This window comes from Melanerpes formicivorus, unplaced genomic scaffold, assembly GCF_026170545.1.
Source record: "Melanerpes formicivorus ecotype bairdi unplaced genomic scaffold, bMelFor1.0.p_v2 SCAF_18, whole genome shotgun sequence".
NCBI classification, from domain to species: Eukaryota; Metazoa; Chordata; class Aves; order Piciformes; family Picidae; genus Melanerpes; species Melanerpes formicivorus.
Window position 1 is genome coordinate 2171189 of NW_027142370.1, and position 23159 is coordinate 2194347.

The window sequence follows — 23159 nt, forward strand, 5'->3', positions numbered from 1 at the left end:
CAGTGCTAATTAATTTCTCAATCATTATGAAGCAAGGCTGTTGTCTGCTGTGGCAGAACAAAAAACGACCCACAGCCACCGACTCTGCATTGCAAAGGGGCTGATTTCCACCCAGCCCTGACGCCAGCCAGCATGGCTCAGCACATGTGTGCAGCCAGATGCCCACACTGCAGCCTGGCACCTGCAAACACCTGCAGAAAGCCATCACAACCAAACCCAGAGGCTGCAGGTTTTCTCCCCCACAAAGCTGCAGGGGAAACTCCTCCAGAAAGGCTGCAGATTTCTACTGCATCTGAATCACTGTAGCACAAGTGGGCAAGCTTTCACTGACACACACCCCCTCATTCTTGTATTTTTTTTTCCCTGCTCGTGGGGAGGAGAATAGTTTGACACTACTTTAGTTCACTACTAAAGATTTCTCCCTGCAAGAAATTTGCTCTGTGCAATTTCTTTCTCCTGGCATACACATGCACAATAGGTTAGCAGCATCAAGGAAAGAAAATAATTACCAAATGAAGCCTTGCTATGATTTTATCCTTCTGTAATGGCATGGGCCTGAGTAAATGTCAAGTGGGATGGGGCAGCAGGGGAAGAGCATGCCAGGGTTAAGATGGAGCATTTAGCAGCAATTAGCAACGATGCACAGTGCAAAAATAGTAACAATGGGGGAAAAAAGAAAAAAAAATAAAGGAAAGAAAGAGGTTAGAGTAGAAATAAACCCATTAAGGGAAATAAATTCAACAGTTTAGCCAATTAGCATTTGTCTAAGAAAGGCAAACTTTCTGCTGCTGTTGTTAAGCAAGTAGGAAAAGAAAAAAACCCAGGAGAATCATATCAGAAATATTTACTTCCCACTAGCAGTGACTCTGGGAGTGTTTTCCTAACAGAAGACAGAGCCACTGTCCCACTTTTTTGTGACCCTCTCTGCAGTTCTAGGGAGAAAATATTTAGTTCAACATTATCGTAAGCCAGAGTATGGCTCTATTTATGTGACAAGTTGACAACATACAATTTCATGCTTGTTGAACTGATCTGTGTTATATATTCACTGTGAATATTATGAAGCCTCACCATTATAAATATGAAACAGTATACACTTATTCAAAATAACTCCAGCAGTGGCAATTTATAGCTCAGTTGTTGGTGTGCTTATGAAGTCCAAATGCCACCTTAAGAAGCTGCATCTCACTAAAACAGATGTGGAGTGTGACTGTGACCAAAGTGGATTTAAGATGACCTCTGTGAAAGGAGGCTATTACAATTTTTGTCTGCATGGCAGCTGACACCAGTTTGTATTTAGCTACGTAGCCAGCGGGAACACAGTGTAACACGGTGTCCTCAAGGGCTGGTTTTAACTCCGGCCAAGACATTCATCTAATGACCTAATTAGCTTACTACTGTTCTAGCTAGTGTTAGCCTTCCCTCTTGCAAAAAGGACAGGTGCTCAGCAGAGCAGAGACACCATGGGTACCTCAAACCACTACTGCTCCAGGTGAAATATCTCCTTAATGGGACTGTGAAGGGGATCAGTTGCATTTTCTTGATTGCGCGCCCGGGGAATGGTCTTGGTGGCCTCATACATCAAACAATAAGCTCTCAAAGCAATTGGGTTTTTTTGCTCATTTGGGACTTTTTTCCTGCCTGAAGGTTTCAACCAACATGCAAGGTTCTTGCATTAAAATAGAGACATGTTTAGACAGTTTGTAGTTTGTCCAAGTGGGGAAAAAAGGAGCAGCAAAACACCTTGCTCACACCGATACGGAGCATTTGCATAAACTCTTCCCAATCATAGAGCAGCTGGCTTGAGTAAAATAAATTCCACTTACTGCTTGAGCCTTTTTAAATGTCAGCATAGCTAGTCACAGATTATAGTTTACATACATCATCCTCATAGATGCAGTGTTATTGTGCTGGCCCTTATTTAGCAGATGCAGAAACCTGAGTCAGGCCAGAGACACTGGAAAAGGCAATGCATAGCAGCACACAAGAAAGGTGACATTCCTCCATTAGAAAGCTAACAATTCTGGCATTTTTCCTCAGCCTCCACCATTTTCTTCCCCCAGGACACAGACAGGGTCTTTCTGGGTGTCTCAAAGTGGGTTTTATAATACATTGTTACCTTTTATTGTTCTTATAAAGTTTCCTATCCCAAATCTGCATCTTTTGCCTTTTATGTTTATTGTTGTATTAAACCTACGACGTTGTCTGTCGCCCTACTAAATCTATCCCATAACCACATACTGTACATTCATTTCTCAAGGCCCTCAGTAGCTCTTATCTGTTTGCTTTTATGATCTCTTATGAACTGCTAGGAATAGCAATTTGCAGCGCTGTTTGTAAAGTCATCTCAGCCTGAACTCAGCCTTCCCCTTTTTTGCCATCCGGCGATCTCCTCTGCAGCGAAATCCCATTTGCCGTAGAAGCATTTCATTACGGGATGCATTTTAGAGGGACACAAGTTCCCAAGCACCCTACGTGTGCTTATCATGTAAAATTCAACGTGTGTGGATCTGGAATTCAAAAAACCCTACTTATTAGAGCAGCAAACTACATGTTGATAGGAGATGGGCCTGTGCTGCCTTCAGATTCTCTGATACGCTGCCTGCTCCATGCTGCTGCCCAGAGCTATTTAGCTTGTGCTCTCTGAGGCCTCAGACACGCTGCTATGCTGTTCACACAATCTCAGTTCTTTAAAGCACTTTGATAAGCTTTATTCTGCCATTATACCATCTAGAACATTAAACACAATGTTTAAGTTCTATGTTAAATCACAATCAGTTCCTATTAACTGTTCCAAGCTCCTCATTTTTATCAACAGTTACTTTATTAAATCCTTAATAATATAGATGGAATAGTTAGTTAATTTGTGTGTTGAGCCATGGATGTTAATTTGTAAACATAATAACATACTGCAATCATTTGCATAATAGCATTTTAATCTTTTTAGTAAAAGCTGTAATTCCCTACAAAGTACGCTGCAGTAGAAACTAAGTGACTATTGGTAATAATAAAAAAGGCCTTAAAATTCTGATCCTATTATAGTGTTGGAACATACCCAAACTGCTACCATAATCTCTGAAATGTTACTGTTCTCTGATTTAGGTGTCTGTGTCAAGAATAAAAATGAAGTATAACTGGTAGCAGTAGACTATTTCCTAAATGTAATTTAGTATTCACTAAGCACCAGCACTTTGCAAATAGCTCTGAGGCTTTCCTTCAAAGTTCAGAGCTCTAGTTATGCATATTGTGTGAGGTACACCATGCAGCTCACCTCCAGCCTCTGTTGTGCTGAATAGATGGCTATGATAAATCATGCTGATTTGGCACTGAAGGGCATCAGCCATCAAGGATTTGACTACTATGTCTTTTTTTCCCTTGTCTTTTTTTTTTCCCCCTCTCTGAGATTGTATCTCCTTGAACTGCCTGCCCTGGGCTACTAGTTTTGGAGAAAATTAGAAAGTGGAAAAAATGCTAGGGGAGGCCAGTACGGAAAGCCTATATAGGCTCAGCTCTCTGGAAACCCATTAACACTAGTCACAAGACTGGCAAAGAAAACAGTGGTGGTTGTTTAAAAGTCAGGCCAAGTCATTTTACGCAAGATCTGGTAATTCATTAATCAATCTGGCTGCAAACCTTGAATGAATAACCTGAAATAGTGAAAGAGACTGGCAGCACCACAGAACATGCTGGAGTTTATAATCTGAAGCAATGCAAAACACCCTGGTGATGTTTAGGGCTCCCCTCTACCCTTGTCATTCCCTTCCAAATAAATAAGAAAAGATTTATCTCCCAAGAATTTCCCTGCTGCCAGGGACAAGTCTGTGTGCAATTCACTGGGCAGCTCTTTCTCTCCCCACATTTTCATTGCTTGGAATACAGCAGGTTTTGGCAACCCACTATAAACATAGTAGCCTGCTTAGGCTTTCCAAATACATGGGTACTTAGCATGGTCTTGAAAAGTTACCTGGGCTACATCTCTGCAAAACAAAGTCATCAAACACAGTAAGCATCTCTCTGGAACAGAGGATTGTGTAAATAAATTAAATCCACAGAAGAGCAAGCAAGGTAGGTTTGCTGTAGTCTTTTTAAAGGCTTTTGTTTTGCCAGGTATGAGAATACCTCACTTACAAGTCTTTATGATTTTGCACATGCTCCTTAACCAGGTGATTCCCTACCTGTGGGCTGCATTTTCTCTTAACATCAGCTCTTTGTAAACAAGACCAACAGAGACATCCACTGCAGAGACCTGCTCTCTTCAATGGTAGGCATGGGCCATAAATAATTGTAAATATGACTAACCTCACGTGATATGGTACAGCATGTTGGAAGAAGCCTCAGGGGCCACAGTTCTCACTTGTGCCACATGATGTTGTATGCTTTTACATAGTATTGGCTTAGAGAATGGAAAACTTATCCTTCTGATTTAATCAATTTATCACAAATACCATTTTTTTAACTCTGGGTCTTCACAAAAGCAAGTCATGAAAGTGAATGATGCAGTGAACCATCTAAATACCTGGTCTTGGGTGACTTGTTAACTATTTACTTGCATGAACTTGTGTCAACAGACAGTGCCCTGAGGGGCAAGAACTCCCTCATTCTATCTTTCTAGTAGTCAACACAACAGGCAGAGAAAACTAGGCTAAACCCAGAAGGGATCAGGCTGTAAACAGAAAGAAATGAACTAATTCATAACATGCATGTGTACAGATATTGATGATCAGCCTCTGTGCTGGGACAGACACTCCAGGTTGGTTCAAGACTATGATCAGTGGCACCAGTGTGCAAAGAGTGCAACAGTGATGTTCTAGGTGTGCCAACAAAGCTCTGCTGTGTTCTGACACTGGGGTGAAGGGCAGAATCTCATCACACCCAAGCAGCTGAGAGCAAGGATTTATACTCAACGGCTACATACTATCCAGATTAATTCAACCTTTATCTCACTTGGCTCCTGGTTACTGCGATAACTACTCATAATTTCTAGTCTATGAGACTCCCAGTGACACTGGAAGTGCCCAAGCTTGTGGGTGCTTGGCTCAAGTGAGCTTCCAGGAAGCCTGAGAATTAGCTTCCCTAAGTACAAGCCTTTCTTAAAAAGAAGTGCACCAGCAACATCCAGGAATGTTTCTGAAGGGCTTCTGAAGACCAGCCTGCACCTAGAAAATGCCACATGTAAAACCACAAGAGAGAGTGTGCTTCACTCAGGGTTAGATTTGGCAGCCATAGCTTGTGCAGTTAATGCTGCTCATCCACTTCCCAGCCTTTGTCTGTTGTTTTGGTTCTTTTCCTTACACCCTAAACTGAGTGTATTTCTCTTTTTGGGATGACAAAGCCTCATCTAGAAGCTTAAGTTAGAAAAAGCACACCACTCATGCTACTCCCATGATCATATGAGAGAAAAACGGGGGAAAAAAGGTTGTTTTGTGGTTTTTTTCCAAAGAAAAGCCAGCGCAGATCAGTAGGGAAAAACCCTAGAGATTACCAAATGGGAGACTGCACAAAACTTCTATTCTCTCAGCTAAAACAAACAGTTCCTTGCAGAGTTTGTGAGAAAAATCTCTGGAGAAAGAAGACGTCTTCTTCTGTTCTTGAGCACCCCCAGTTGTCACATTACAGAGAGGCAGAGGTGAGAAATAGTGCAAGGTAACCAGCTGCATGATGGAGAATGGGGACAGAGTTCGTATATGGGAGGAGAAAGTAACTGTTTCATTGCCATCTTCCTAGGCCAAGTAATGTAAATATAACAACCCATGAAGCTGAAAATAGTCTAATTTTGCACTGCAGTATTGCAAAGTGCTATTAGAGCACAACTTGTCCCTACAGGTAAGATTGGGCCAAGCTGTGCTGTCAGAGACAGTGATGCAGCCCGTGACCGAAGCTGCTGGCACATGGAAACCCAGGCACTTGCAGAGAGCACAACAGAATTTCCCTGTTAGGAACAAATCTTATTCCATTTCCAAACTATGGTTTCTGACCTATCAGTTGCTGCATAGATGCACTGCCCAAGCTGCTTACCACCTATTTCTCCACAATGGGGCTGCTCATCCTCAGATGCATCCAAATGTGCCTGAGAGGTTACACCTACTGACCAGCATCTCTTGTCACCATTTCCCAGTGCTATTAAGAAGAAGCCTCTCTGGTTGTCTTGCTGTTTGGAACATGGTTTGCTTTTCAGAATGGGAACTGTCTCATATAGGATGTGACAATTCCCATACAAATTACATAGGGGAATTGTCACTACCAATCCCAGACAACTGTGTGTCCAGCAGCTGTGGCCACCAGTGCAGCTGAGCAGTTACACACAGGGCAAGACATAAGCCTGTGGTCAAGTTCCACTGGTTTTCACTGGAAAAGTTTGTGTGCTTAAGAGCTGATGGATGCTTATTCATTACATTATTCATCTGGAACTTACACTTTGAAAGTCTGCATCTTCAATTGATTTTTCCAAAAGGAAAATGTCTCTGCATTGATGAATGAGGAAAAATATGTCTCCTCAGTTATAAAACAGGCAAAACCACTCTCCACCATGCTAGCTGCTAATGGGTCCCCTGCCCCCCCTGCCTCTGCTACCTACCATCCAAACCTACACACCAACACACTGTACCCTGCCTGAGGCAGTACAACAACAATTCAAGAATGAGATGGGGTTTGGAAACTTTGTAAAACAAGGTGTGGAACATTATACAACTAATAAAAATCAAGAACCTAAGCACAGGGCTTTGCAGGGCTCATTTTGGTTTGATTTTAATAGAATTAATTCTGAGTTACTTGGGTGTAAATGATAGAAACTGAACAGGGAAACTGAATAAAGACCAGTTTCTGGTAGCAGTTACCCTGGTATAAATCCAGAGTAACTTCATCTGCATCAGAGAAATCACTGCAGGTTTGGAGCTGTACATAAAAGTTATTCAGGACATCTTAGGTGAGAGTTGTTTTATATTGCCTCAATTAAACCTTTCTAGGTTTTCAACTCCACCATGGCAATTTGGGGCTTCCTCAAGCCATGGGCCAGCCACACTTCCTGGAGCTGCAGTACCTGCCCTGTGAGAGCGCCAGTGCTTGCTGTTGCACAAGCTCCTTCTGCCAGCTATCACTTTATTGTCCAACTTCCCACTCAGGGGACAATCTACGGCATTTCCTACCATCAAGAAGGAAAGGAGTTCAGGGTTCAGAAGGCACAAGGCAGAGAACCATGAAGGCTTTACACAACAAAAGAAATGAGATTGGAGATTGAAATAAAGACACAGCAATCATCCTCTCAACCCACCTGATCCTCAAGGTGGAATTGTAAAGAAAACATTTAAATCTCCTGTACCACCCTTCAACTTTTACTTTAAGACTGCTCTCCACAAGAAGATCTATGAAACATCTCAAATTTTGTGCTTGTTCCTGAGCTGCTGACATCCTGACTGCTTTCCATGTCACATTTACACTTTTTCTTCCCTATATGTCAACTATGAGGACCTCTCAATTTATATTCAAGTGCCCTGCACACTAAGGCCCTGAGAGGTAAAAACCTTCACTAGAACTGCTCCAGCTACATCAGGTAGATGCTGTGCTGCACTCCTCTTCTTGCTGGGGAATACAAGTGGAAAACAACAAACAGGTTTCAACTTTTGTTTCTCCTTTGTAGCTGAGAACTGTGCAACTCCTTGCTGTGACACCACGGGGCAGTGCACTCTAGGCACTTCTTAGCCATTTTCTTCCAAAAATTAAAAGTTCCATTTCATTCCTTTCAAGACTTTTCCTCCCCCTCTCTCTCCAGATTACAGGCCTGGTTTTGATCACGAAGATTAAGGGTGCCAGTCAGAAACTGGAACACACATCACCACATTTGTTGTCTCTTAACAGAGGAAGAACAGTAAAACTGCCGTCCACTGGACCAAAAAACCCAATACAATACATTTAGAAGTAAAAGCAAGCAAGGACTTTGCAATGTGCACTTGCATCTCCTTGCCTTACCTCGAAAATATTGGCGGGTTCATTGCTGTACTGATTGGAGATGATCTCCGACTGGTCACTGTACCACTTCAGTCCCCCCAGAAAGCTGTCTGCGTCCAAGTCGTTCACATCTAGTTCAGAGAGGTCAAGTTCTGGGAGATCTGGGCAAAGGGGCTGGTCTTCACCAACCAGAGCAGCACACTGCAGGAGACAGCAACACAGAAATAGTTTATTAATTACTGGGAATCTATTAACTTTAATATCATGTGGTAAGAATTAAGGCTGGATTAAGCCATGGCACAGGGTCACTAGAAGTGGCTTTGTTTTCTGGAAAAGAACCCACTGAGTAAGTAAGTATGAGAACACGGTTAGCCCTATGCAGGCATGCAAGGCAGAGGGGGAAAGAGGAGGGCTTCCTTCTCTACCACATCTCTGTTCAAAGGCAACAACTTTCCTTTTCTCTATACTCTTTGACAACAATCATGTTCAAAGGTTTATGAAATTAAACAGCAGAGGCCAAACCATGGCCTTACTCTCCTGCTTCAGAGTGCCCCAGCACAGGTAGCAGTTACAGATGAATACCTCTGGGCAGTATCTGTCATGCATTTCCTGATGCATTCAGGTTAAAGAGGCACAGCCTGTTCCAGCCTTCAGGCCCGGAGGCTAGCTCAAGCTGGAGATAGTCACACTTTCACTTCTACAGATCCTCACTAATCCTCGAGGGTCAAGTCATGATGGTGGACGCCATGTGGGCATAAGAAAGTACAGGTCAGTGCTGCTCCTGCGGTCTTTCCTCACTGCACTTGATGACGCACTGACCACAAACACCAAGCCACACATGAGGGTGCTGGCAACCGCTCGATGTGTGTTCTGAAACAGCCCCATACAACTCATTCATGCAGCCTTTCACCTGTTTGACCCAGTCAGTCTCCTAAACGTCCCCAGACAGTGGTTGCAGCCAGGAAACCAAACAGGTTTTCCTCCTCTGGCAGCCTCTGATTCAGTAATCCTAATGCAGAGGGTCTGTGAAACAGTTTGTCTGAGGTAGTAAACAGAGTCTGGTCTGTATGGATTCTCTTCAACACTGCAAAACGTTTTCGTTTCTGTGACTTTACAAAGTGAGGAGCGATAAATACAAATACTCCTGGAGTAAGTGTCCTTTCATATGCTAGCATGAAGCTAGGTAGTGTATTGACTGACCTACTAAGGAAGCAAAATGAGTAACACACATTCACTTCAGCATGGCAACTGAAATGTTAGAATATGCACCAAAACCATTTCCTAATTATGGAAAACATGTAGTAACAGCTTGGCAAGCAGCAGACTCCCATACATCAATGCTGCTTGATGAAGCAATTCCTCCTGCACCACACCTCATACCCTTGTAACTTATGCCCAAAGATCAGCGTTGATGAGGGTACACTGCAAAAACCCACAGAGCTGCAAAGGCACCAGGTGCTGAATGGTTAAACCCATTTAAACTCAACTGAGTATAAGGACTTCTATCCTGGATGTTTCTAGCACTGTCTTAAGGATGGCCAGCAGCAGGCCCTCCTTGAGTCCTGCCCATTGACTGGGTGGTCTGAATGACATCCCAACTGCTACATGGACCGAAGACAACACGGAAAGTGCCGCTGTCTGCGGGTAGATGTCTGTAGGGCACTAACACAGCGTCCACAGATGTGAATTGCTCAGGGCTGGTTATGTCACTCCCGCAAGGCCTGCCTTTTACACCAGTGCCTGTGAGAGCTGCTGAAGGTGCATCTCATTGAGGCTTTTGTCCCCGGGAATCTCGGCGCGTCTGCAGCGCGCGGGCTGGATGCAGCAGTGCAGCCGTGAGCAAAGATTTTGTCTGCTGGCACAAAGGCTGGGTGCAGCTGGTGTGAGCTATAATTTACCAGACAACTTCTACATCGACCAGGACTCTACAAGATAATCACAGAATAGGCCAAGGGGCGAGGCAGCTGAGAGGTTACAAAACGAGGTTCTGAAATAGCAGCTGCTTTTCTCCCTATTATTAAGGGGCTGCAGAACTTTAAGAAGTCAAACCCCACTTCAGGAATTTTCACAGCACACAATTTTTTATAATTATTTTGGTCATAGGGGAAAGAAAAAAGAAAAAGAACAAAAAAAAAAATCAGAGAGTTTCCTCTTCTCCAACGCAAGACACAACCTTCTGGTAGCAATCTTGTAATGCAGAGATGGCCTTTCACGATGCTTGGCCAAAATCTCTGATCTAATTAAAGGATAATATAGCTTTGAGCAAAAAGGTAGATCCTCAGCATCATTCTCAGGTTTGTGTGGTGGAGGTCAGTAGCTTGTAACTGATACTGTAGACTTCCAAAGTACCCTGCTGGTCTGTTACTGCTTTCATTTGTAAAAATAGCTCCACTCTGTGAGCCACTCACTTAAACATGTTTACTCTTGGTAACCTGCATTTTTAAGTTCCTTCAGTGTGCTTTTGAAGCACCATAAACAATGACATTAAAAACACCACCAATCCTGCTCATCGCAGCCTTCATCCGCCTGTAGTGACTGCACTGCCACCTAAACAAATTGCTGAAATGAAGTATATATGCTCTTGCCAGCGCTGACATGATAATAAAATCAATGTTTCTGAATATGACATTATGCTTCTAATCTGAGACACATTAGTAGCAAGTGTTCCTGTTATTAATTTATATTTGGCCTTTGGATGATGCCAGATTTAACAGTCCAAGTCCTAAAACTGTCCTCATCTGACACGCTGATATTTACTGTTTGCCTCTACATCTGTAACAGGTGCACCTGCATTGCTAGCAAACGTTTTACTGTCTGCCTACCCATATTTGATAGGAGAGTTACTCCATAACTATAGCTTTACTTTGGCAGTAATATTTAGGAGGATAAAGCAGTCACTAAACACAAAAGGCTAATTACTGCACGTTATTTCACCCCAACAGACTTTTTTCTCCTAGTTCAGGTGCAAACAATAAATTAGCTTAACTGCACTGATGATAATGAATCATTATCATTAAGTATAATTCTCCATTAACCTTTTGGATTTTTTTTTGCCTTTGAAGGTAAATTTAAAAAAAAAAAAAAAAAAACAAAAAGAGAGAAAAAGAAAAAGGAAGAAAAAAAAAAAAAGACAGACTGGCCTTGTGCCATATTAATTACATTAATGAAAAAATAATCTGCGTTTCATTTTTAACAAGTTTTTCAAACAGCCAAGGGGATGAACCAAGGGAAGAAAGAGAGACTTGACAGAATGTGTGTCATGTGGATTCTCTCTATCAATCTTTGGAACCTTACTGTACATCACCTTCATTAAGCTGTGAAGCATTGGGGACGCTGATCAGCTACAGTGATGCAGGCCTTTATTAAGCAACACGCCATCCTGTCATTATGGGAGTGAGAATATAATACATTTCCCACTGACAACAAACATTCCTGATTCAAAAAATGCAAGCTTCCTCCAGTGCCTGCCACCTGCAATATTTTAGATCAGTGAAGGTGATCCCCTGAGCCAGAGAAGCACACAGATGCTACTGTATTGCTGTAAGAAGTGCAACGCAGGAGCTCGTTGGTAAAATCCTACCCAGAGTTAATCCATCCACCACACAATTAATATGAAGATCAAACCTTTTTTAAACTCCTTTTCTTTTCTCCACACTATGAAAAAGTCATTGACATAAGTTATCTATTCTGTTACTAGCTTGAAATTACCGCAGGAACTCCAGTGATTAAAATAAATCTTCAGCATTTCCATATAAGCTGGTTCCTCAATCAGCTCCTAGCAGCATTAGGAATAATACATGATGGAAAAATGAAGCTACGGCAGCTGAGACCCATGCTACAAGCCAGACAACAACCCACAGGATACTCCAGCTACTCAGAAACAATTAGGACTTTGGAGCCAGCAAGTCATCCACTTACAGCCTTGACTCATAATAGCTACAGGACATATGAATTATCCATATCTATTCCACTTTACCAAGAAATCAAAACAAGATAAGAGCAATTACAATATGCAAACAGAAATCAGTGGACACAATGGCAAGCTGTGAGTATGTAGAACACGACAGAAAAACTTGAGAACCCGCACGCATGCTCCATCAGATAGGAGACATATACTGGAGAAGAGGGTAACGTTTTTACTTTAGATGGGTATCTCTCGGTGGCAAGAACATCTGACTTAAAAAACATTGCCTGTAACCTGTTTTTTCCCTCCCCCATTGCCCAAGGGGAGCATTTTAAGCACTTATTCCAAGCTTGCAGCCAGAGGGTTAGTTCCTTTGAGGAGGTCTGTATTTGGGATTCCTCTCCATGGGGTCCAAGGAAAGTTTGCCTCGCTTTGCAAGTTGCCCGAACTTTCAGGTAATGCTCCACTTTGCTGAATGCAAACATGCAGAAATCCTCAATCCTCACTTTATACTCCAGAGATTACCAGGGAGCTGCTTGCCCTTTTTTTTTTTATTCTTTTTTTTTATTCCCTTTATGAATTGTAGCCAGCAGAAGCTGTGGATTTGATGTATTGCCATCTATTTTTACACAAGCAGCAGCGGCGGCAGCAGTGGCAGCAGCAGCAGCAGTTCACACAGTCCTGCATAAACTCTATTCTCATGGTTCATCCTGTTGTCTCTGCTGTGCAGTGGGATTTAACCATTTGTTGGGCTGACTGCGAACCCTGCTCTACAGGACATTAGCTACAGCGTCATTATTCCAACACCACAAGAAGCAGGGAAACGTCTCCTTCCAGAAACCTCTTTTAAAAGCATCTAAAGCCAAACAACAGGGTATTCATTCTTGTGTGTGTGTTTGAATTCTGCAGCTGACAAAAAAGGAAAAAGCCTTCCACAGAGCACAGTGAAACAAGCAATTAAAATATGAAGCCCTTGGTTAATGTCAACTTCCCCCCCCCCCTTTTTTTCCTTCTTTTTTTCCTTTTTGCAAAATAATCTTTATCTTGTTCTAAATAAACATGGCATTTTTCCAACCAGGCCACTAAACGCCACTGGAAAGACTTCAGACACCGATTCATATCAATATCTTAGAGCATAAATATTGCATATGACAGGAAAGCGAGCCAGAGGCACATGAAAATAGTTTCCAACTGCAGGAGATACTGATGACAGGAGCTCAGCTTTGATTTGCTCAAGGCATCGCAGAGTAACCTTAAAATAGCAAACTTACTGGAGTTAAGATAAGATTCAGACTTGTTTGCAAAGTAGGCTGCCTCGGCCGCCCTGCCGGCCCCCCGACGAGCCCCCCGGCCCCGCACAGCGCCCGCGCCCCACGCGTCACCCACGCCGTGCGCCCCTCACCTCGAAATCACTCCATAGAGAGTCCTGGTTGCACATGTCCCACGCCATCCAGCTGCGAGCGACGGCAGGAAAGCTGGCAAACTACAGTCCAGAGGCAGGCAGGCAGCAGACACTCATGCAGGCAACGAGACCCTCTCTGAGAGTGAACCGAAGGCACCTGTCTTACTACTGTTCCCCGTCACATGACAAAGCTATTAAAAAGTAGGCTGGGCTGTCACTCACCCAGCCTTCTGGTGCCGCGGCTCCAGCCCGTGACGTCACCCAGGGGCAGACCCAGCCTCAAGTGAAGTAAATCTTTGCAAAACCCGCTCAGACCTCGCCGGCCGCGGCTCCACGCTGCGATTCAAAGCACATTTCCACGCCACACCCCTGCAACTCCGCTCCGGCCACGGAATGCCTCCCAGCCCTCCCCATCTCTTTAAATTTCTTGGCTTGCTTTCCTCACCAATCTACAACACCCCCCCCACGCCCCCCCCCCCAAGAAAACAACAGGCAGAGCTCTGCTTATTATAAAGAAAAAGTGAAGTAGCTCCAAGCCGAGCTACAGCCTGCGTGCTGCCAGCAGCCCGAGCCCACCCTTTGCAGCACCCGCAGCAGCTCCCCGGCGCTGCTTCTCTCGGAGGGGCTGTCCCAGAGTTCGGCAAAAGTTACACCACCGGCCGACTTCCTTTTTTTTCCTTCTTCCCCCTTTCCAGTCAGGGATTTTGGTTAGGTTAATGGTTTCTCGTCGGTAATTGCAACTCAAGTTAGTTTTTCCACACCAAACGCATCAGCAAACAGCACCCAGCCCCCCCCGCCTCCCCACCACCAGGCATTTCTCTGGAATGGGGTAAGCAGCTATAAAAAACATTCATACAGTTATCTCACCTGCTACACGGAGGGAGCCTGATCCTGTTCCCAGCTAGATAACAGTATTTCTCAGCTGCTCTTTAATCACTTCTCTGTCTCCCTGGCTATTCCCTCTGGAAGCCAGGGCTGCTACAAGCAACTGCCACAGCCCTTCCCAGAACTACTCAGACCCCTGCTTGCTTTTTCTCCTATAAGCACCACTGCCTCAGGCTGCATTTCTGTATAAACACCATGCACCAACTCCTCTGACCTGGACTCGGCATTTTCTCATTGAAAAAAAACAACAAACCAACCAACCAGCTCTTGTGCGAAAACCTGGACACGCCGTCAAACCCTTTCCCAGACAACAGGGGCTGCTGCAGGTGCAACCGGTTTATGATGTCCCTGTGCTCTGTATACACAACAAACTCCAGGTACCCAACCGAACTGCAAAACACTGCTCACAAGGGGGGGGGGGGGGGGGAAACCCACAAATAAAGGTCTTGTTTAACTATCCCCACCTGCCTGCTTAATTGTCTTAAGTTGCAGGGTTTTTAATTAGCTGGGTGCAAAAAAGTCTCCTGAAATGAAGCGCTGGCTCTGTCCTGCTGGGCTACCACTCAAAGTCACAAAACCATAATTGATCATCCTACTTGTCATGAAATATTCATTTTCATTGTTATTTGCAAACTTGAGTATTCTAAAGGCTAAATGAATTCAATTATTATACAAGAGCATGGTGATTTTGTTGAGAGAAAAAATAAATACAAAGAAGTACAATTCTTGGAACAGCCTTTTTGCCTCATGCACACTGGAAACTTCAGAAATGGCAGGGGGTCTCAGATACATTCCCAGCTTGTTTGTGTTCCCTTGTAATTCATTATTGCCAGTCCTGATAAAATGAGCAGTTTTCCCAGCTTGTGCTTGAGTTGCACATCACATCACCCTGTCATATTTTCACCGGGCACAGATGACAGAAATGGCATTGTTTTCACTTTACTTAATTAATACATAAAATAAAATAAACCCAAACCAACACACAGCAAAGTGCTGAATGACTACAGAAAGCCTTTCCTAGGAATGATTAAATTAATGATATTGCTTTGCTCTCATAACTAAAACAACCTCATTTCCTTCCCAATTATATGCCGATTTAATGACAAATCTGCAGTAAATTATTAAGATCCGGGGCAAAGGTGAGTACCTCTACCCCCTGAACAGTCAGCTGTGAAATAATGCTGGGCATCCGCCTGCCTGGAGTGGAGTTGGTTCTTACTAATTATTATCTGTGGATCCACGGCTGGTGGAATATTCTCCTTCAATACCTACTCATAATTGTGTTCATTGACTGTGCCGAATCCATCATCTGCTTTTTTTGAAGTTTCATTCACACCTTTTATGGAACTGTATTTACACTGGAACATTTCATATTGCTGTTTGGGATATTTTGACCTGCTCGTGTTGTTTCTATTTTCTACATTTCCACTTCACTGCTTTCCCTTCAAATTAGCAACTTAACTGATAAATATAAACTGTGGCCTTAGTGGTGCTCTCACCACGCAAGCTTTAGAGATTGGAGAACTTTCTTAGTGTACTGTAGACAGTGCAAGCACTAGGTAATAACAGGAGCCCTCCAGAGCTCTTCTGTGACCCTGTCCACATCACAGCTTGAGCTTTGCTGCCAGTTCCAGCATTACCTGGAAGGGATGCCAAGCACAATTCCCACTACCAAAGACTGCAAGGTTTCAGCAAGGGTTCCCCATTGCTTGGGAAGGTTGTATTTTACATTTTTCATAAATCCAAGTGGCTACCCCCAGCCACAGTAAACATTTACTCACTAGGAGCTTTTTTTCGTGTTGTAATGTGATCTTTTCAGCATACTGCCCATGAGAGGAGAAAAGCAAGGCAGGCAGTTGTTGCAGTAGTGGTGTAGTGTGGAAATGGCACAGCTTCTGCACTTGGAAATGAAGCCTGTGAAACCCGGCCAGCACCTAAGCTGCTCTCCTCAAAGGAAACCTTGTCTTCTGAGCATTCCCTAGAAGCTTTAGCAGTGCTCTCCCCTCGTGTTTTGACAACATGGAAGAATTGCACAAACATCTTTCCTGGGGCAATACCTGAACACATACACGTTATTTGGTTCCATAACAAACCCATACAAAGAAAACCCTCTTTCAGCTGGTAAACGTCCGCGGGTCTGCTTGACCCAGTCTGCCCTGTTGAAATACCCAGCGTCAGACCACCCCCTCAATCCCTCCATTTGCCCTGTTTCCAGGTTACTCTCTACCCACTCTCAGCAATTCCCAAATTTTGTCTTTTCTTCTTCAAGGGCCATAATTCAAGAAAGTTCTGGCAAGCCTTCCAACAGCATTTGGGCATGAATTCCCAAATCCTGATATATTTTTTAACAGAACTTGAAGGTAAGGCTGCCTGCAATGACAAGGAAGACAATTCAAAGACCAAAGTCTTCAAGCCCTCTGTCCTTAATTTTTTCTTGGATTCAGCATTCATTTTATTTCTTCCTTCTCTTCTCCCACTGACATTTTCCAGATATGATCATGTTTTCAGTCCCTGTAATTCAGATTGCTCAAAGAAGCTACTCATTTTGGAACCCTCAGGATTTTGAAATCCAAAACAGTCCCTTCATCACGGCACCGAGGAACAAAGACTTTAATTCCTGGCCCTTAAGACTATGTTACTTGCTGATTTTCAGCACTCTGCTGCTTTTCCAGTGGAGTAAGGACAACCAAACTTGTGTGTAAAACTAGTGCTGGAGTTTCAGCAAGCTGAGGTTTGCAAACCAGTTCACCAAGGTTCTCACACCAGCTCAACCCCCTTCTGCACTACCCTCCAAGAGTGAATGGATTTACAGCAGCTGATCAGCCAATGCTGTATATAAAAGAGCAAACTGCACTCCAAAGGTGTGTTAGTGTGAATGGTGTTCTATATAAAGTATATGTACCCTATTAATTTTTTATTAGAAATCTTCCTTCTGTGCATCTTTACTCTCATTTTTTGCACAGTCCTGTATTTGTTGTATTTGTTTTCCAGTTTGTTCTCTCTGTTCTGCTATTTGTTTGCTGATCTCTTTTTTTTTCCCCTTCTCAGTTTCATTTCATTATTTATCCAGTTCATCCTACCCAGAATCCACCCTCAATAGCACAAGCCAACTCCTCAAACTTCTGGGTTCATTGGTACAGCAATTAAACAATGCAATAAAACTGTATGTCCTCTCCCGTTTTACTAGGGCAGTTGGGAGATGAAATTCTTGTGTGGTTTGTTGTGGGGTTTTTTTAACACAAGAAAACCATGATGGTTCTCTGTACCAGCTCCCTGAAAAACTCCACAGATCTGGGCCAAGTTAATTCCTGGCCCAGCTCTAGGCCACAGGCTGCTGTCTGAGGAGCTGACATTACTGACACCAGGCTGAGTTTTGCCACATCTGCCTCTGCAGAGTGAGGCCTCAAATAAACAGCACTGAATGCCAGGGGAAATCACTTGCTTGTTCACATGCAAATGGACCTGACTGTGAATATTCACGATGAGTGCAGATTAGCTGATTATCAATGTTAACAGGGCTCGCAGACACACAACTCTTTGTAACTCCTCCTAGTGAAACCTTCCAGGAGTCTCTAAGTGAGGCAAGAGCACAGGCACCAAGAAATCTTCCTCATTTTTCTCGTGTCTCCCTGAACATCTCCCTCTATTTCACTTACTCATTTTTAAATCAAGTAAAGCAAGCCTCACCAGCTGATTACATAAAAAACACACTGTCACTTGTTTTCCCCCAACATTTGGAGCATATGTTCTCCAGGACCCACATTTGTGATGATTTGCAGGAAAATCCAGCTTGTCAGGCCTGTTAAAAGCAGCATAAACAATGTCTTTCACTTGGGTGTTACTGTTTTGGAGAGAGACTAATCTGTAAAAGAGTATCTACATTTAAATTTATTGCCCCTATATGTTTGAGAAATGGAGCCCTGTAAACACATCAGTTTCCTGGAGAGGCTTTGGGCTGTTTGAGCACAGATGCCCAGACAAGCCAAGGAGACAGATTCCTGTTTTGCACCTTGCACGCTGGCAGAGCAGGCAGGACCACAGCAAGATCAGACCATTACAGATCTTCATCACCTCTCTTTTAATCACCTCTCTTTTAATCACCTCACTGCTGATACTTCCTTGAAACAGAAATCATAAAATTCTCCCCCTCCCCCATGCATCCCCTGGGAAGAGACCAAAACCTGCAACCTGCTCATGTCCAATAGTATCAGACTCGAGGAACTGGCTTCTGGCATTACTGTTCAGTGGCTGGGTGCATTGCCCCCACATCCAGAAGCTGTGCCCCTCTTCTCCCCCTTCCGGTCTGTCTGGGGTGCTCATACCCCTTATGGAGACAGACAATTGCCACCTTCATCTTCATCCATACAAGGCAGAACCTGGGTCTGCCTGCAGTCTCTGCAGGGCCCTGAAAATCCCACCCAGATCCTTTTATTTACTCCTATTACCATCCGCCTTGCACCACCCTCCCTGGAGCACCTGTGGGGTCCCATTCATCATCAATACCTCCAATCTAGTTTATACTGACTTGTTCTGAGATGGATCTGAAAAGGGTGACCCCAGGAACAACCACCCAATATCAATATCTTAGGGTACAGAAAAGATTCCCTGATGCGACTGTACAGATTTGGTGGGAGCTGAGGCTGTTCCAAAGTCACTATCATTCACTAGGGCTGGCACCCAGCTGGCACACTGTACTTGGGACTTGCTGCTTTGCCAGCTGGCCATTTAGTCACAGAACCAGAACCTCTATGATCAGAGGGAAGCTGTGGTGTCCGGACTGCCCCAGCAGCGCAAGAGAGCACAGTCTCTGCCAGATCCATGCCAAAGTTTGTGGTGGCTGCTGGTGGAAGGCAAAAAAGCCTGTGTTTCCATAGCAGTGTTTCCATACCATAGCCTCTCTGCTCTCTAAAATGGCTGGGAAGGCGATTGCAGTGGAGCACACACAGGTCTGCAGCACAGCACTGGAGAGAACAGCAACCTCCGAATACTCTAAAATCAAATCTTGTTTTACACAAAACCGCTATGGTAAAGTCGATGTGAATGAAGCACCTTTGAGTGAAGGAACAGAGGGAAAGGCAGTGGACAGCTTTAGTGCCTCCTAGCAATTTTTTTTAATAAACTAGAGATGACAGACAGCCTTACCAACACATCTCTCATCTTCAAATAAGACTTTCTTCAGACAGAGCTCAGTGGAACTGAGTCAGCCTTTTTTTCTTGGGCCTAGCTCTTGGCATTTTTCATATTAAAACAAAGTATAATGTGGAAGTAATTCTGAAGTGTAGTCATCTGATGGGATTTTAGCAAGAGAGGCTACAGATTTGCTCAGCTACTCTTTTAGGCAAACAAAAGAAAATGAAGATATCACACATAAGGACTGGAGCTGTTGTGTGGTGGTGTTTGCTTATGAACCAGTTGTAGGGCTATGCCTAACTGCAGAGGAGGGCAAGATGCTGTGGAGCCTGCTGTCAGTGGGCAGCAGAGCTTCACATGTGCAGCAGCCAGCACTCACTGCTTGGCCTCTGTCTGTCACAAAACTCAGCAAATGTCCCCTTCCCCAGATGAACACAGCACCCCATTTTCCCCAGTCAGCCAAGGGACAGGCCATGAGGAGATGGGGTCACGTCCCCACAACAGCCAACGTAGTCTCACACAGACAAAGCTCCTGAAGTATCAGCTTCCCCTGACCTCTTAACTAGCAGCTCCTGCCAGCCAAAATTGAGCCCTGAAGTTATTTTTAGCAGAACCCTTCATGAATTGCAGTTAACTTGCAATATGCAAACTAGTGACTAGTGCTAGAGGAATCCCTATGGGTTTCGTGGTTCCACTCTCTGCTCAAAAGTCCAATTATTCATTTTTCTTGGAGCTGCAATATTAATCTAAAAAAGTTGCACAAATGGCAAGAGATGTCATCCTCCCTCCATCCCCAATTCAGATAACTGAAATAAAGGAAGATAAGCATTTAGCCCAGGGGTTATTAGCTGTACAAAGTGCAGCTGTAAACCTTTGGAGGCTGACCCTCCTCCAGCGATGCTTTTGACAAGAAATTTGTCAGTACTTCCACCTTTGACTCAGGGCCAAACAAAGTAGTACAGAGATGGAATGGGAGAACTCCTAGCTCTGGAGAGGTTTGGGCTGAGTTACTGTTTTGTTTTAACTTTATTTTATTCTATCCAAATTGCTTGCCTTCATACCTGTAAAAGAGGGGTTAAAGTGACTGGAAGGGGTGACTGCTCTAAATCCTGTGGAAGAGAATGGGAGTTTAAAAATGGATTTAGGCAGGCTTTGAATCAGACCTTATCACAGAAAATGGGACCAAGACAGTTCAAAGCAGAATCTCCTCCACACATTTCCACCTGTGTTTTATTTTCATGCTACTCAGACTTGCCCAGCTTTCCCCTGTGAATGGAACAGGGATAAAGTGCTGAAACCACATCAGCTATCACCGTTTTAGAAATCTTGGTTCCTGAAAAATGTAGTATTTGCCAAACACTCTTTGCCCTGGGCACTGGTTAGTCTCATAACTATTTTGTAAGTGGGTGCCAGTGAAGATTCGTACCTCCACCCCAAAAGAGCTACAACTACTTTCATTACTTCATGCCAGCCAACGGGTAAGACAAGCTTGCTGCTTCATATTTGTCCCTAATGGAGCTCTACCATCATAAAATTTCACAACAATCTGACACAATAAAACATTATTTGCTGTCTTTGCACTGTTGAACTTCACGTGCAGAACAGGAAGCCAGGGCAATGCATTTAACCAAAAGCACTGAAAGGACTGTGTAGGACAGACACTTTACCAGAGTGCACCCTTCCCTTTCGCCCACTGCAGGCTCCCCCTTCCTGTCTGGGGAACAAAAGACCAAGTGAAAATAAGAAACTGTCAGGATGGAAGTTTATTTTAATTTATGTTGCAAGTTGCTATGCAGAAAAAGCCTCTGAAAAAAACAGCCAAGCAACAAACCAACACCAAAGAGCACTTCATCATAATATTATTACCAATTTATTAAAGCGAGATTGCCCAGACTGGAGAAATGAGCGTGACACATCCCCAGGGCTTTTCTGGAGGTAGACCTCCAGCTGTTTCATTCTCACATGCACTCCTGTTTACAAAGACACAGCAAAATATTTGCACTTCGGCTCAACGCAACACAATTTTACATTGTTTGCAGGTTTCCTTTAAGGCAGGGTAGGAGCCTGCCGAGCGGGCTGGGGACGCACGCTTCTGGGAGACACAGGGCTACCATCTTCCAGGGAGAGTGGGGGGAAGGCAGGGCGGCTGTTAATTTATATCCCGGACAATGCTATAAATCGAAGCATTGCTGACAATTCCTGCCCAGTAAACATGCTCAATTTCATCTCCCGTAAAAAGGCAAGCAGGCACTAAATAGCAACACATTTTGATTTTCATTTAGCCACTTTAATGATAGGTGATGTTAGCGGAAGAGATCATTTATCTTCAGATTTATTTCACACCAGATAAAAGGCCTTGCCAATTTTTTAAAATTCATTTACACAAGTGAATAAATCTTCCCCAAACAATAAGTGGGAAAGTCATATTTCTTTAACTTTGCTGAAGTCTGAAAATGCTGATCTTGGAGTGAAATAGACAGCACTGGCATTTTAATCAAGAGCATAAAGACTCCTCTTCTAAATAAGAGGAGCAGCTTTACTTCGGGGGGAGAAAAAAACATCTCGGAGTCGGGGAAGAGCCTTTTTAATGCACTTTGTCCAAAATCTCTGACAGATCAGGAGAGACACTTGCAGTTTTTATATCACCTTCATTTTCAGATCAGTCCCAATGTGAAGGCTACCTAAAAATAGACCGGACCTAACCTTTCAAATATCTGTACTGCTGCATACCAGAAAGGCAAGCTTTCAGTGCCTCTCATGGCTTCCAGAGCCTTGTGCTGTGCCTGTCCTCTCCTCTAGCACATTATCCCATGTTGCATACTGCGCCCGGGCACGAGACGAGCTGCAAGTCGCAATGTGCAGCGCCTTGCAGTATGCGATAGGTGCTCATTCCGGACATGCAGCAAGATCATCAAAACCAGCCTTCCCTTTTGGCTGCTTGAGTTTGTCACAAAAAGGACACCAGCAACACCCAACCTAGAAAGTGGGGATGTGAGAATGAAGCCATGCCAGCTGACCTAAGCAGCTCTGCTCGGCGAACGTGAGCTGACGCGTTTGCAGCATACCACTCTTAAAAAGCTGAAAGGGCACAATAAGCTCTTTTGTCTTATTCTTTGCTACAGCGCTTGCAGACACACTTCTACCCATTTAAAGATGAGACTTTCCAACGGTGCACTGAACTCTGAGTGACTGGTGTAGAATTACAAGACAGCAGAACACGCAGCGACTATTTCTTTGCATTGCACTTTATAAATCGTGATTCTGCTTGGCCTTAACAGTATAGGTCAAATTCATCCCCAGCACAATCCCAGCAACTTCAGGTCAGTAGTACCTGGAAAATCAATAACATTTAAGGTGATGAAGTTATAACAAGGGTGATTTTGACCCAGGCTGTACAAATACTTACTTTTATTGTATGTATTCTTCACTGGGTATTATGCTTCAGTGAATATATTTTCCTGTTCTCTGCTGCTAAACACTCTGCTTAGCAGGTCCTGAAGCCAAACTAGGAGCTGGAACAGGAGAAATCTGTACTAACCCAGGTTGTGGGGCTGCCCTGGAGGCTTTGAGTGACTGACTTCTGCTTACATGAAATAGAAAAATCACCCTTGTACCAGTTGTTAGAGAGCTACTCCTAGCAGGAACGAGCTCGAAAGGAGCAGCTTTGCTTTGTTTACTGTCATCCTCGGCTCCGACAGAGTCAGAAGTTTATCGAGGCACTTCACTCTGTCAAAAAATGAACAAAATAACTTCCACTGATCAAACAATCAAACACAGCAGCAACAGACTAAGTGAGTTCTTTCAATGGATTTTGGATGGGGAATGTCTTACCTGCTGACAGGGAGGGAAGAACAGCAAACAAAGGCATAGGAATAAAAACTATTCAATAAAATATCG

At 43.8% G+C, this 23159-nt stretch overlaps 1 protein-coding gene across 4 annotated transcripts in view; it reads right to left on the minus strand.

The window, feature by feature from the left end:
* Positions 1-23159, minus strand: part of PPARGC1A (PPARG coactivator 1 alpha) — a 345732-nt gene that overhangs the window by 49503 nt on the left and 273070 nt on the right. For 2 of the 4 annotated variants that reach the window (XM_068149302.1, XM_068149305.1), the window contains exon 2: positions 7963-8142. In XM_068149302.1, the coding sequence (XP_068005403.1) occupies positions 7963-8142 (180 nt within the window). Of the gene's footprint in view, positions 1-7962; positions 8143-13247; positions 13419-13469; positions 13623-23159 lie in introns of those variants that run through there. The other 2 variants (XM_068149304.1, XM_068149303.1) reach the window with 2 other exon arrangements.